This window comes from Loxodonta africana, chromosome 25 (assembly GCF_030014295.1).
Source record: "Loxodonta africana isolate mLoxAfr1 chromosome 25, mLoxAfr1.hap2, whole genome shotgun sequence".
Taxonomy (NCBI): Eukaryota; Metazoa; Chordata; class Mammalia; order Proboscidea; family Elephantidae; genus Loxodonta; species Loxodonta africana.
The window spans coordinates 59,198,199-59,213,713 of record NC_087366.1 but is presented as its reverse complement, the minus strand read 5'-3'; the positions used below and the strand labels follow the sequence as shown (position 1 = coordinate 59,213,713).

Below are 15,515 nucleotides of genomic sequence, written 5' to 3'. Positions count from 1 at the left end.
TTCCTTTTCTTTCCTGTAATTTCAGTTATGTATCTAAAAATACGGTTTTATACTTCATTCAGCATTTCTAGGTATTTTGTAGTTGGGGTACTGGCTTGTTGGTCTGCCATACTGTCAAAAATGCAATAATGTTCTAACATGTGCGCTTACCATCTCAAGTGTTCTCTGTGCTAAAAGAGAATGGAGAGCTGTTTAGTAAGACTCCAATAAAACACGTAAGTGAAAGGTGGCTTAGTGATCTGTGTTTCAAGAGGTAAGGTGCTGTATAGTTCCCAGGCTTCTGCCGTAGGTTCAGATACTGTCTGGTTTCAAAATTAATAACAATCCAAAAAAGAAAATCTGCCTTTTTAAAATGCTAGAAGAGATAAGATCATATCATCTGATCAGTGATCAGATGAATCCAGTGATAGAAGAAAATTAAAGTATAACTATCGATAATATAAATTTGGGCAACTTAAGACTCCAGCAGCTTGCAATGAAAGCTGGACAACTTAAGAATCTTAACAGCTTGCAGTGAAAGTTTGGTTATATGGGACATTCCTAATCATGTTTCCATAGGACTTTTAATTAAACACACACCTTCAAAAAATCTTCACCCATTGTTATTATTTACCTCTTGCCTTTATTGGATCAAATATTCATACCGACTATTTGCCTACTGAAATCTCCGTAGGATGTGGAGGAAAGAGTTGCAAAGGCCCAAAGGGTTACAATGTAGCTCCTTGTCCAGAGCTCACATGCGCATGAAACCACAGTTACCTCAGAGCAATAACGACACTGGCATACTAAACTTCAGGAGGCACCTGTCTGCATAACTTAAAACATACAGAAAAAAGGTTGATTCCTTTTGATGAATATTTTCACTAAGATATTATATCATTTCTTGTACAACATAAAGCAAAATAGTTTAACGGGCAATAATTGTGGATAACATTCAATTTGGTAATTTAGAGTGGACAAAATTTTTAAAAACTAAAGGGGCCAACATACTTAAATCTTTTTACTATCAAATCCTCAGCAAGTGATGGCTTCTACCAAAAACCCGGACTGGAACCAACACTGCTGACTGCCTTTTGGAGAAAGTGTTAATAATATTCCTCCTATTTTGTTCACTGCTTTTCTTCACCTTTACAGATGACATTTTTCAAATTATAAAATGCATTCTGCTGGCAAACCTTCTTGCTTCAACAGTTCTCCATTTTATAACAGTAAATCTACATCCCTGCTGCTGAGACATCTACTATCTTTTGGTACGTGACTCTGAATGAGGCAGAGAACAAGCTATACATTCAAAAATCAATACCTAGCGTTATCAATATTCATTTTACTTTGTCAATACAAAATACAAGGGTGAAAGAGCAGTAAATAAGCGAAAGCGCTGAAATAAATTTGGTGTTCCTGTCACAATTAATAAATGTTTAACCGATAACACAGCTGGCCAGTGTATACCTTTATAAAGTGACTAAAATTATGCTTCAATGCTGTCGCTAAAAAAGGGTGAGTAAAATTTCCAATACTCCAGCAGATAAACATGATCGGATTTTGAGTTATTAATTTCATAGAGTACTTTTAGTCTTTTAAAAAATTTAATAATAATATTTACTTAAAACGAAGTCCCTGGGTGGTGTAAACAGTTAACGCCCTTGGCTGCTACTTAAAGATTGGTGATTTGAGTCTACCCAGAGATGCCTAAAAAGAAAGGCCTCATGGTCTTACTTCCGAAAAATCAGTCACTGAAAACCCTGTGAAGCACAGTTTTACTCTGAGGGTAACAGGTTTTACTGGTTTATTTATTTATACAATGTAGAACTGCTCATCTTTAGAGTCATAAATTGTTGTAAACACCCAGTTTGGGATTATAAAGTGACAACTTCTTCTGTTAAACCCTTTGTAAACCTGCTGTTCGACTGAATAGTTCACATATAAACCAGACGAGGTTATCAAACAATATTCAGGCTGTCGGTCTTTTAACTCTTACTCCTGTTTTAAATGAGAGAGTTCTCTTCCTCTGTATGTTTGCAGCTTAGGTTTAATGTTGACAAGACGCAAAAGGCACCTGAAAATGTATTTCAGTTCAATGTATTTTCTGAGGAGCCTGAGAGAATCTGTAAAGCACCTGGAATATTCTCTTTAAAATAATTCTATCTGCTAACTCAACTTGGAGAGCTTACAAATGTAACTGATTCATTATTATGTGACTGTATTCCAGAATTGGAAAATTATCATTTTCAGAGACAAAGTGATCTAGGATTTACCACCAACAGCCCCTCATCAAAACACATTCATGTGAAGGTGTTTCCTACCTGAATTTAGATAATGATCTTCACCTCAGAGCCAACTCATCAGTCTTTGAAGATACTCCCTTTAAAACTGAAGACTTCTAAATAACCTCACTCTCTCCCTCTCTGACGGGGACAGTCGGTCACACACGGATTTTAAAAACGTATTTGAAAATGAGGGGCGTTATTCTCCTACCCTGCTGTATCCTGAGTAAACTAAAAAGACTGCATTTAAAAGTAAGAATTTCATTCTTTAAGGAAACGTCCACTAGTGAAAACAACATCTTGAAAATTAAGAGCATCAAAGCACTTTTGAAATAAAATACCTGGAATATGCTAGTGTAAGCTTAAAAAAAAAAAGGTTTTGGGGTGGAAAAAAAACTGTTTAAGGCTAAAGTTTAATGTTTTTTTCTATACTCAGTATAAACGATTTCGTCTGATCCGACTGAGCTAGGACATCAAATCGCCTCATAGGAACAGTTAGATTTTCCTCTCCTCAGCCACCACGCTTTTTCCTTCTCACCTCGTGTAGGGTAAGGGCGTTCGGACCTGACCTCAGTATTCTCTTTTCCACTAAGGTGCTTTCGTCGGATTCCAAGGATTGTTCTTGTCCTGTTTCTGTCACTAATGTTTGGATCATTGAAAGACAAGAGAATTCAGGGGACCATTCAACTGGAATGGGGATATTAAAGAATTCTACTGAACACCTGCTTTATGAGAGAATTGACTTGGAGAACTTATGACAAGTATTTGATCTGAAATGTGGCTATGTGTTCCTGTATGAAGAGATATATTTGAAGTATAAGTATTTTAATGAATATTCTTTTCCTCTACATTTTTTTTTTACATAGCAATATCCAGACAGACCTTCTATAATACACCATACAGCAGTAGATTTGAGTAAGCATATACAATAGGGCCGTCTTTCCACACACACTCTCATAAAGAAGCGTTTAAGTACGCTGTCACGGAAAACACATGGGTTTAGGAGTCACGCAGACCTGGGTCTGAAGCCTCACTTGCCCTTCAGTGGTCACATCGTCTTAGGTAACTCACTTAGCACTTCTCTGGATCTTAAAATGATGATAATAGTGCCTTGCTCACACAGTCGTTGTAAAGGTAAAATTAAAAAATAATATTTCTAGTATATAGTAGGTACCCAACCAAACCCACTGCTGTAAATTCTGACTCACAGCAACCCTACAGGACAGAGTACACCTGCCCCCATAGGGTTTCCAAGGCTGTAATCTTTACAGACGCAGACTGCCACATCTTTATCCTATGGAGTGGCTAATGGGTTTGAACCGCCAACCTTTTGGTTAGCAGCCGAGCGCTTAACCACTGCGCCACCAGGGTTCCTTAAGAAAAAAAAAAACCCAATGCCATCGAGTTGATTCCGACTCATAGCAACCCTATAGGATACAGCAGAACTGCCCCATAGGGTTTCCAAGGAGCACTTGGTGGATTTGAACAGCTGACCTTTTGGTTAGCAGCTGAACTCTTAACCACTCTTGTTTCCCAGGGCTCCTTAGGTGCCCAATAAGTAGTAAGTATTATGCTACCTAAATACCCTCTACACACAGGTGTTTCCTACCTCCAAATGCTGACAATTCAATGCCGCCAGAAGAGGAAGATCGGGTATTAGACTTACAACTACAAACAGAATTTCACAATGGACTTCCTTTAGGAGACAACTACATTAGAAAGTTCCAATTTTAAGTTATCCTTCAATTTTCTAGTGCTGAACTATTAAACAGGCCCCCTAAATAAAGAATATAAGCTTAACATCTTTTATTTACTTTGAAATCCCCATGCTGGGTGGGGAGGGGAACAAAAAAAAAAAAAAAAAACACTTTTTTTCTTCTCACTGTTTACTCTCTTGATGACGTGAATATTATTTTCATATTCTATAATTAATCATGGGAAAAAAATCACTTTTCCTGTAAAAGTTTATCAATTTGAACGGTTAAGGATCCCAGGCAATAAGCCAAGGCTGTTACTTCTTGTAACTGATCAAGTGTCTTTGCTGAGAACACTTCATCATAGCCAGGTTTGCTGCATCACCAACACGTTATGGTTAACTGCTATTTATTCATATGTGGTCTGTATTTTAACGCCCAGCTGGCTTCCTCCTACCACTGATTTCTATGTGCCTCTCCCCTTACCGTTTGTCTTTCCTGAGATTTTGCAATACGTACGAATCTTATATCCTTCACCACCAAGCTAGTGTCTTTGCCCCTCCACCATGGCTTCCTGTCCCTGCCGGTCTACAGTGAATTCTCCCTGCTCAGCACTTGCGGTTTTTCTTATTTACTACACTCATTGGAATGACGTGTCATTAGAATGACATGATTTTTCAGGTGGAAATGATTAGAGATTTTTTATTCTAATGCTAACGCTGGCTAAGTGCAGAGAGACAAACCTAAGACTGCTGCAGAGCTGGGAACAGAAACCAGGCTGTCACATTTATAGGCCTGTTTCCATCAATGGCAACATGGGGCCCTGCATCTTGAGGTTGCTGCTACAACTCTGAATTTAGTACTATTTAATCTCTCCTGGGGTGATTTGCCTTGTTTTCCCAACTAGTCTATAAATTTCTTGAGGCCAAAGATTCAGCCTTTGGAGTTTTGTATGCCTGAATACTTCATACAAAGTCTTGCATTTGGGCAGGTGTGTAACAAATATTTTATTGATTGGCTGAAATATCCATACACCATGAACATGCAACACATCCCAACACCAAATGCAAATGATTTGTTTTTAATAGTATCTTGCAATTGTGCCTCTTCTTTCGCAGAAGTGATTAAGAGGTAGCTATATTTTATTCCTGATGATTCATCAGCTTACACTTGTGTTCCACCCCAGGTCTTTTTTTACCTGCTGCAGTAGGTCCAGGCAAAGGTGCGGCTTTTCTTCTCCGTTTGATATCTCCTGTGCACAAGGATCCTAAATGCATGCTTGTTTGCCTACAAGCAATTATCAGAAAAAAACTATTAACAAAGGAGGGAAAAAAATGACACATAAATACACAGCTTGTATAATCTGAACCTAAATCAAAACATTCTCAACAAAGATGGAGCCGCATGGTAAAACCACCAATCTTGTTTATATCGAAACATAATTACGTTTGTTGACAAGCGTTCAGCAGCTAAATGCGCCATCATAAATTGTTACTGGAATGAATAATATAAAAGGAATGCTTTTTAATTTTCAAAACTGGCAATCTTTCTGGCTCAACATAAAATCAAGCACTGTTGCTTCTGACAGGAAAATAGCTAAGATTAATTATCTAAAGAGATCACAATATTGTTGCTAGGTTATCAATTGGTTACTAATGTTTTACTGTCAGAACAACATTTATTACAGGAAAAGTATGATCAATTCCTTTTAGGATACTATGCGCCAGTGAATTCTCTTAAAACATTTAAAATAGATAGGAGGAAACAGTCATGTTCTCCCTTATAATTCACGTGATGAGAATTCTTTAGTTAATTATGAGCTTAGTGACCAAACCTCATTTGAATGAGTTAATGCTGGTCTACTGCTACTATACCTTAGTATTGGATCATATTTGTAGGACATGTAAGAACCGAGAAGTCAATCTTCCGCTCTCCTTGGAATCAGTTAGAATTAGCTCACTCTGTCTAATCCTGAACACTTAAAAGAGTTTTGGGAAAAATCAGAAATGGCTCAACGGGAAATCAAGAAAAATACAAAGATGGAACAGATTTAAAAGTCTTTAAACTTCCCAAGACTAGAAAGGCTCAGGGCTCATTTCCTCCTGGATCAGAATCCCTAATTTGGGGTGGGGACGGGGCCTGAAGACCACGGGGCAGGAATACATGAAGCATGCTTATCATCAGCACATGCTCTTTAAGGAATTCAGAGAGACCTCGGATGATACCCTGAGGCTGTATGGGGCTCAATTAGAAAACAGGCCATCATTAGAAAAGAAAAAAGAGGAAACAAAATTAATTCAAAAAGTAAAAAGGTATGTTTATACACACATTCAGATGTCTAAAGATAATGAAAAATTGGTGCTAAGAAGTAAATTGTCTCAAATACAGGTTCTATGTGTTAGGCACAACGTGAAATTGAATTACGATCTGATTATTTTATTTTTTTTTAATATAGGGAGTACACACAGCCAAATAAATATGCCATAAAAATCTATCAAGATAGCTAATATTACCTGGGTATTTGTCTACTTTTCTCTTCCCTCTGTGCATACTATTTCTGTTACAGGATGTCTTTGTAACAGAAAAATAGTTTCAAATTATTAAAAATATTTTTAAAAATTAGTTCATTTAGTTAATGACTAACTTTGTTCTGCTGAGATGTATGTCCAAATGTCCACTAAGCAACTATAAAATCTACTGAGTTGAGGGATGGTCTGGCTCACAATGCCAAGAAAAATCAATAGTTTCTACCACATCTACTTTTTCAACTGTATAGGAGTTAAATTTTAAAATCAAAACAATGTCATAGACAAAATATATATATTTAAAAAAAGATAAATTCATTCATGGATTCAGTCAGCACTTATTTGTATTTACTGGAGCCCTGGTGGTGCAGCAGTTGAGAGCTCAGCTGCCAACCAAAAGGTCAGCAGTTCGAATCCACTCTGGAAACCCTAGGGGGCAGTTCTACTCTGTCCTATAGGCTCCCTAGGAGTTGGAATCCCCTGGACAGCAATGGGTTTGGTTTGGTTGACCTAGCGCCAGAGTGGTGTTGAAAGGGGGGAGAGTAGGAAACTAGGAAGACACAAAGGAAATGGAACATCAAGTTCCTATTATTGGAAGAGTTTAAATCCTGAAGGGGAGGGTAAAGTCATGAACACATGAAATAATTAGGGAAGGCAGTGGCGGTGGAGACACAGCCAACATTAACTTCTAGCAGTTACATTATTCAGTCCTTGTAGCAATTCTAGACATGTTGCACTGAACACACGTTTTTCCTTTGTAAAGAAAAATTTGTGCTTCAATGGAAAACTGCTTTGAGAGTGTACCCTTCTAGGTTGTCTGCTTCTGATTCCACAGGAGCTATTTTCAACCCTAAATCGCAGATAACTGAAAGCAAAGCAAACTAATTCTTGGCTATAGACATGTAAATGAACTCTTTCCACTGGAGGGGCAACCCTCTCCCCTGTGGAAAAATCAGTTTGGCGACCATTTGCACATTCATTTCAATATTCCTTTAACAGTTGGGGTGCTAATCCAAGGTAGGTGGTTCAAATCTACTGTCCTATAGGGTCGCTATGAGTCAGAATTGTCTCCATGGTAACAGGTTTGTTTTTTCTGGTTTACTCCACATAAATTTGTGCTTCTCTGATTTCTCCTTTGAACTAGTTATTAACATCTACCTGGCTGCCCCGTTAATTAATGAGTTAAACAAAATCACTAACATATGTTCATTTTATATTTAAGAGCTATGATTTTACCTTTTTGCAAATAAGTACCCTTTAACATCCCCGAAATCCTGGTGGCGTAGTAGTTAAGTGTTACAGCTGCTAACCAGGAGGTTGGCAGTTTAATTCCGCCAGGTGCTCCTTGGAAACTCTACAGGGCAGTTCTACTCTGTCCTATAGGGTTGCTATGAGTCAGAATCAACTCGATGGCAGTGGGTTTGGCTTTTTTTTTTTTTTTTAACACTCCCGATTTCCCTAGAAACCTCCCTCTAGCAAAAGCCTAAACTTCACTTTTTAGAATTCCCAGGATTAACTGAGAAGGGGAAAGTGCCATTCTGAATAGTGGGAACCTGAATTCTGAGCAGCAGGCCTTCCGTTACTGAGTTGCAAAATCTAACCCACAGACTGCCTCCTTGTGATCCTCCTGCTAAAACATGGTAAGTGTTCTTTCAGTGCAAGCCATGGTTGGTCAGGTTTTATACGCCTACTGCTGAAAGTGTCCTTAAGTGGTGAACGGTTTGTTCTTGTCAGAGAACTAGGAGAAGTTCAGGCAGTCTGGAGAGCAGTGATTGGAGGAAGGGTAGTAAAATAAGCCTGGAGAACGTTGGGACTGGATCGCGGAAGCCATATACACCCCATGAAGAAGTCTGTGCTTTACAGGGGATGCGGAGTCTTCCCAGGTCTTACAGTAGGACAGAAAGCTGACCAGATTCATGGAAGGTGGTAGGGAGCTCGGGGGGGCAGGGTTGGAACTTCAGAGAGGGAGGCCAATTAGGTTTGCAACAGTCCAGGCACATGTTTCCTCCCAGGATATTCACCTCAGTTACTATAACTAAAGAATAATACAAAGTTGTCCTACAGTGGACCTTCTTTGTATTAGACTACCTGGGCGAGGAGGTGGGCACGGGTGAGAGGGCAGTCAAAAAGTGATCAAGTTCTGGGTTCTTTTTAAAAACTAAGGCAGCTTTATCACTTTCAGGCACATTTAAAGCTCAAACCAAGCTAAAAAAAATTATTGGCCAGGAGTGTCTCTCTTAAGAAATAAACTTTTAGAAATAATTAGGAGAAATAATTAAGAGTCTGACACACAGTAGGTGCTCACTGTGACTATTAACATTGTTGGCTTCTACTTACATTGTTCTTGCACTAATCAGCCGTCAAGTTGATTCCAACTCACAGTGACCCTATAGGACAGAGCAGAACTGCCCCACAGGGTTTCCAAGGAGCGGGTGGTAGATTCAAACTCCTGGGCTTTTGGTTAGCAGCCAAGCTCTCAACCACTGTACCACCAGGGCTCTGTTCTTGCACTAGCTGTATATAACTGGAGTCTGTTAACTTCATTAAAATCATTCAAGTCAATATTGCCTTTAAAACTTTATTACTATTATTTTTTTACACTATTTAAAATTTGATTAGGAAAGCCTATTTGCAAAGATAGTCAAAGGACAAAGTTCAGGAAAAACTTCCTCGTCTAAACCTCTTCTGCAACTGCTGAACCAAAAAGTTTCCCTTGGGTATCTTTACAGAAGAAACAGTCTACAAGTTTTCAGTCACCTCTCCTCCCACCCACAACACAGATATGTAAGAGACAAACGTTCAAGGAGAATAAAGGTAATAAAATGCAAAGCCCTGAGCCGTAAGAAAAACAGCTAGCTGTATTTCAGGAATTCTATCAAGAACTGACTATCTAACACAGCACCGAGAGGCCTGGATTATTGATCAGAAAGGTCACCCTGTCAGGCTTGCTCCCCCTCTGTTCCTGCACACAGGTGCACTGGAGTTACCACAATTAGCACTGAGTAAGGTCTACTCGGTTATTGTTGTCACTCTTCACGTAAAACGTAACAGTTATTTTTTAATTTAAAATCGATGAATGTCTGAAAGGCAGCCTTGTTTCTTCAGTATAAACGAGTCATTTGTCTTTGTAAAGCAGAACGCTTGGGTTACCACTCAAGGTGATAGTATTTTTTGTTTGGTTGTTGCTGTGGTGTTTTGAAGAACAACAATACACTGTTCTATGAACAGACCCCAAATTATTAAATACTACTTTTGAGATCCTTCTGTGAGGCGCTGTACAGAAATCACCAACCAACTCTGTTATCAGTGTATTTGTTTGGGCTAGTTTTTGCTTAGAGAGGAGAACAGGGAGGCAAATCAAAACTGCTCATCTTATAACGGCTGACACCTTCAACATTGCGGTAAACAAATACATACCTTTAAACGGAACGGATAAGGAGACAAGTCTCTTTCATAATGAATTAAGCATTGTCAGTTAGGATTTTAAGCACGGTTTCCCGTACATTCATTTTGAGAATTTTCCTATTATGCGTCAGAAAGGAGAAATCACAAAGAAGCTCCTGTCTTTTTGTTTGGTTTTTTAAACAGTTTGCTGCAAGCTGTTCTTTAAAATGGCGTGGAGACAGGAGGCTGGGTGCTTTAACTGGAGGAAATAAGGTTAAACAAACAAACAAAAAAAACAAGCTGGAAAAAAACAAAAACCCTAGTAAGAACCACCTTGCCTGAAAACTTGGCTTTGACGTGGAGTTGACAAGGACTGAAGCAGGCAGCGTCAAACAGGATGATTTTAAAGAGAAGACAAGAGGAACTGTCTCCTGGCTGCATGCACTTACAAACAGAGGCTTTTCGGAGAACGAGGCCTAAGTGAAAGCTGCCCCCTGGACACAATGTGTTCCCAAGCAGCCTCCGACAGGCCACAGAGGAGAGACAAACAGATGTGACCGTGGTCCCCGGCATTTGGCAACACCACTCACTGTCAGAAGAATACAGGCCTGGACGGGGCATCAGCTGCTCTGAAATGGAGCAGGTCTGCGGTGTCACGGAGCAGCAAGGCGGCAGAGATGAACGGGGACTGAAGGGCCCGCCTGGTGTGAATGTGCTCTGCTGGATCAGAACTGCTCCCCTCCGTGTGTCAATGTGTCTCAGCGTATTAAACTAATAAGTAAACATCAGTATCTAGCCTTTTCCTTTTGTAACAAAACGCACATCCAGTATAAAGTGCTTTCAAGCAGAGTATGTGCTGACTGCTTGGCGGGATTGCATTCCATCCTGAACAGCGTTTTCCTTCAAAGCCCCCTCCCGGCCCCTCACAGACATTGTCTCGCCGACATTCACAGCAGCCCTTTGCATCTGGTGTGGCCGATCCCCCCTGCCCAGTTCTTGGTTCTGACACCTCTTCTCTATGGCTGTGGTCACTCTGACTCCACTCTCTGCCTTAACCCCATTCACTTGTCTCTGGACTTAAGTTTTAGCGCAGCGTACTGAACTCGGCACTTATTTCCTAGTGACTGGGTCCTTGGCCTATCCTGGAGTTACTCTCTCAACAAACTTTCTGGGGCCTCAGGTCCTTGCCTGGACCTGCTCAGATGCTGCAGCTCTGGCTCTGAAATGCTGCCTGGTGACTGAGGCTTTCCCAGCAGGTCTTAGCGTTTCTAGTACTGCCTGCCCAACCTTCGTCCAAGCGTCATCGGCTGTTCCTGCTTCCCATCCCTGTTCACTGCCCACCTGCGTGGACAACAAGTTGCTCTGTTGATTAATCTCCCCTTATCTGTTGTCTGAAGCCCGCCCCACCCCACAGTGATCTGCCTGCCAGTCTGCCATCCCCCCAACAACCTCAGACCGATCTGCCCTGTCGGTGCCTCTTCTACCCCAGTCAGAAGGTAAGCTGAGACCTGCTTCCTTCCAGACTGCTTTCCCCTGCCTCAGGTGGCACTACAGGAGCTACTATTTACGCATTGTCTATTTATGATATGCCAGGTCTGGGCTCAGGAGCTTGTCATCCCTGTAGCTCCTAGTCCCCCTGACGACCGTGAGGAGGCACTGCTGTGTGTCAGGAGCCTTCTCCGGGAGCTCTGGGACCTTGCTGCACTGCTGCTGCCCCACTGCCTGTCGAGAACTCTCCTGACTCCTCGAAGCAGTGCCGGTGTGGCTGAAATGTAGTGAGAGAGCAGAGAGCCGGCAGAGGCCGGGTGAAAGCTGCTGGGTGGTCCAGGGACCTGATAAAATCATGTGTAAACTGTGTGCATGCACACCTTTCTAGTAGGAGGTCCACGGTTTCATTCCGAGTCTGACCCACTAACACAAAAGGCTGCCAGATAATAGACAAGGGAGATTGATAACCAACTGCTTGCGACCTAAAACAGAAAATACCTACCTTAAAATTACTATGGACTATTCAAAATATTCTACACACTTAGGTCACCTTTCCTAATCCCAATATCACCAACAAGAATTTGATGATGTAAGTTTAAAAAGGCCTCATCCAAATATCTATACTTCCATGCGTTCTAGCTGAAAAGCAACCGTCACTCTTAGCCTGCTTTACCTTTCTTCACAGCACCCTGAACTAGTATTTCCAAATGAGCGAGTGATATGCATGTATGTTTGCAGAGAGGTACGGAAGGGTGAGCAACAAAACACCGACAATGATAAACTCTATGTGATGCCGTTTTCTGGGAAAAAAATTTTTTTAAAACCTCTCATTATTATTGAATTCTTTTTTGCAATAAGCAAAAACAAAAACAAACAAAAAAAGAATTATAACTAGAGCAATCAGAAACAGCAAAACATTGGAATTAATAAACTAAGTGGATTTGGCACTGGAGGTTTTTCTCTGTCAAAGGGACAGGAAAGCTTTTCATACTGTGGAGTGTGGCGGTGGTCCAGCTCTTGGTTCTCTTCACACCGTGGAGTGTAGAGGTGGGCCAGCTCTTGGTTCTCTTCACGCTGTGGAGTGTGGTGGTGATCCAGCTCTGGGTTCTTTTCATATTGTGGAGTGTGGCGGTGGTCCAGCTCTTGATTCTTTTCACACTGTGGAGTGTGGTGGTGGTCCAGCTCTTGGTTCTTTTCACAATGTGAAGTTTGGAGGTGGTCCAGCTCTTAGTTCTCTTTACACTGTGGAGCGTGGAGGTGATCCAGCTCTTGGTTCTTTTCACAATGTCAAGTGTGGTGGTGGTCCAGCTCTTGGTTCTTTTCACACTGTGGAGTGTGGAGGAGGTCCAGCTCTTGGTTCTTTTCACAATGTGAAGTGTGGAGGTGGTCCAGCTCTTGGTTCTCTTCACACTGTGGAGTGTGGTGGTGATCCAGCTCTTGGTTCTTTTCACACTGTGGAGTGTGGCAGTGGTCCAGCTCTTGGTTCTTTTCACACTGTGGAGTGTGGTGGTGGTCCAGCTCTTGGTTCTTTTGGCCTGATCCGCATTCGGGATGAGTCAGGGAGTCAGAAGCTGCTCCTTTTGACTCCATCATTTCTGTTTTCCTACTAGAGTTTTGAAGAAGCACACCGTCGCCTTATTTGTCAATGTTCAAGAAGCATTTTTACCAACCTTGGATGTGAAATTCTTTTTGCCTCAATGCCCTTACCTGCAAGAACTATGATTAGAATACTACTTACCTCAAAGGTTTTCTGAAGATTTTATTTAGAAATCATTCACATAAAACATTTGGTACAGAGCCTGTACACTGTATGCAATCAATAACTGTTAGTTATTAATCTTACGACTTGTATCATTCCCATTTTACAGATGAGAAGCCCAGGGCACAGAAAGTTAAATAATTTTTCCACAGTCACAGAGATCTATGAGAACACAGGGAACGTCTGAGGAGAATGTGAGGCTATGCTGAGGTGAGTCAGCTGGTCCATAAGCAGAATATGGTAAATGGCATGCTTGGAAAAGGTTCCTTACTGTTTTTTTGTTTGTCTCTGATGGAGAATTGGAAGGACCTTGATGGCAGGGTTTTTGTGGTACCAACATACCCAGAAGGATGCTTAGTTCTGAGTGTCAGGAAAGGCACACCAAATAAATCCATGACAGTATAAATCTGTTACATTTGAACACTACCAATATGCTGCAATAGGGAAATAATTATGGTCATTTCTAAGCAACAGGTAGGTTTTTTTTTTTTTTTGTAGTTAATAGAAAGGCTAAATTTATTTTTAGTGTTTGACTCTGCTTGCTTTAAATGTGTCAGAGCATATAAGAATAAAATATATGTTTTCATTTAGAACTCAAAAAAACCTATAGGAGCTGCTCCTACGAGTCTGAAACCCACCAACATTCTCCGGTCAGCCCATTACTGCGGATTCTCCCTCGGCTGCCTCTAGGCGCTTCCTACTTCACAGACTTCTTTCTTCTTCCATGTAGTACCTTCCATACTTTGTCTAAGGGCCGAAGTGACAGCTACTCTGATTCTATCATTCCTTGTGTGTTCATAAACAGACACATCCATATCCCTAAGCAGCTCATTTCAACAGTTTTTCTTTTTGTACCTCTTCGTTATTTTTCACAAATGATACCAGAAAAGTTGTGAGTGTTTTATACAATTCAGGTAGCAATTTGAACTTTCTAAGTATGAAAAAAAAAAAAGTATGAGAATGAGGAAATTCTCACATTTGGGGGAATGTTAACCTGTTCACAGAATGAATTACTCAACAGGGCTTCTCAAAGGCTATTTGGGAGAACTGTTGTTGTATCGTGGCTTACGTGGTACTGATATCATGCATCCTTACCTGTCCAATACGTCCAGATGTTTTTAAGGAACTGCTAGTAACCAAGGTCATATGCATGCATGAACACTACAGCACTCTCTTCTACCCTTTTCAAAAAATCTCCTTTCCACATTCTTAGTTCTGCCCACTTCTGATAGCTTGCTCCTTCTCTCTGCAGAATTCCACTGTGCTCTTGAGTCTAAACATACTTTCTCTTCTTTAAACTTTCCTAACCACTCAGTACTCTTCCGAGTGCTTCTTCTCTGTGTTTCGACACCAATTTGGTGTATTTCTCTTGCTACGATTGCCAAACAGTATGGCTTCCAGCTGTTTTCAGTGTAGAGTGGACTGTCGGTTAGATACATACTGAGAACATCTTGAGGCCAAGAACCAAATCCAATTTCCAGAACCTGGCTTTGCTTCTGTCATATATTAGGAGAATAATAAATGTTTTTTGAACTAAAACCAATCTAACTGTAAAAATTATCGCCTCGACATTTCATTTGGCAACCAACCATGCATTTTTTTATGATAACATTTCTACTTTCTTGAACTATTATTTAAAATCACTTAAAAACATTCATTTAACAATGAACACATCTTGACTATGTATCAGATATTCTGCTAGGTGCTAAACAAAATACAAAGAAGATAGTTCCCATCCTCAAAGAGCTCAGAGCCTAATACAGGAAACACACATGAACAGGAAATTACATTACAATGGAGTAAGTCCACAGGGCTACAATAGCAGGCCATCTCTTTTGGAAAACTGAGGAAAATTCATTTCGTCTGAGTTCAAATTTGAATATTGTCTCTCCAAGCAGAATATAACGTATTTGAGGCATCTTGGAGTATTCTTTTATTCTTCACACCATAGTACCTAGGAAATAGTAGGGACTTAGTAAACTGACACTGATTTAATTTACTTGATTCCTAGCTATAATTATACATTTCTGGAATCTGTTTATCACTGATACGTGGTATGGAGTTTCAATAATACTATAATTTCCATAAAAATGGTAAGATAAAGCTAATGTTGATCTTAGAAGAAATAAAAAAAAATCAAAATAAACATGATTCATTAGGGTATTCCATAAAACACAAGAAAATAGGTGTCTACATTCCTTAAGTTGGGGTCTTGACACTGGTAATGTCTTGTATCTTACTTAAAAAAAAAAATCAGGATACAGATTCAGGCCTAATTCTACCTTCTGTCTCTGATAATGTCACTACAAAATATTTCATAGAATGGCATGGTTGCCATTTGTAATACCTATTCACAAAGTGATGGGATATTCCTAATATTCTTAAGTTTTCTGAGTGAAGT

General features: G+C 40.2%; 1 protein-coding gene across 4 annotated transcripts in view; it reads right to left on the bottom strand.

Annotated features, from left to right (window-relative positions):
- GPATCH2 (G-patch domain containing 2) overlaps window positions 1-15,515 on the bottom strand; it is a 200,365-nt gene that overhangs the window by 12,454 nt on the left and 172,396 nt on the right. For 3 of the 4 annotated variants that reach the window (XM_010599412.3, XM_023538697.2, XM_023538696.2), the window contains one exon: window positions 5,157-5,245. In XM_010599412.3, the coding sequence (XP_010597714.1) occupies window positions 5,157-5,245 (89 nt within the window). The other variant, XM_023538698.2, reaches the window with a different exon arrangement.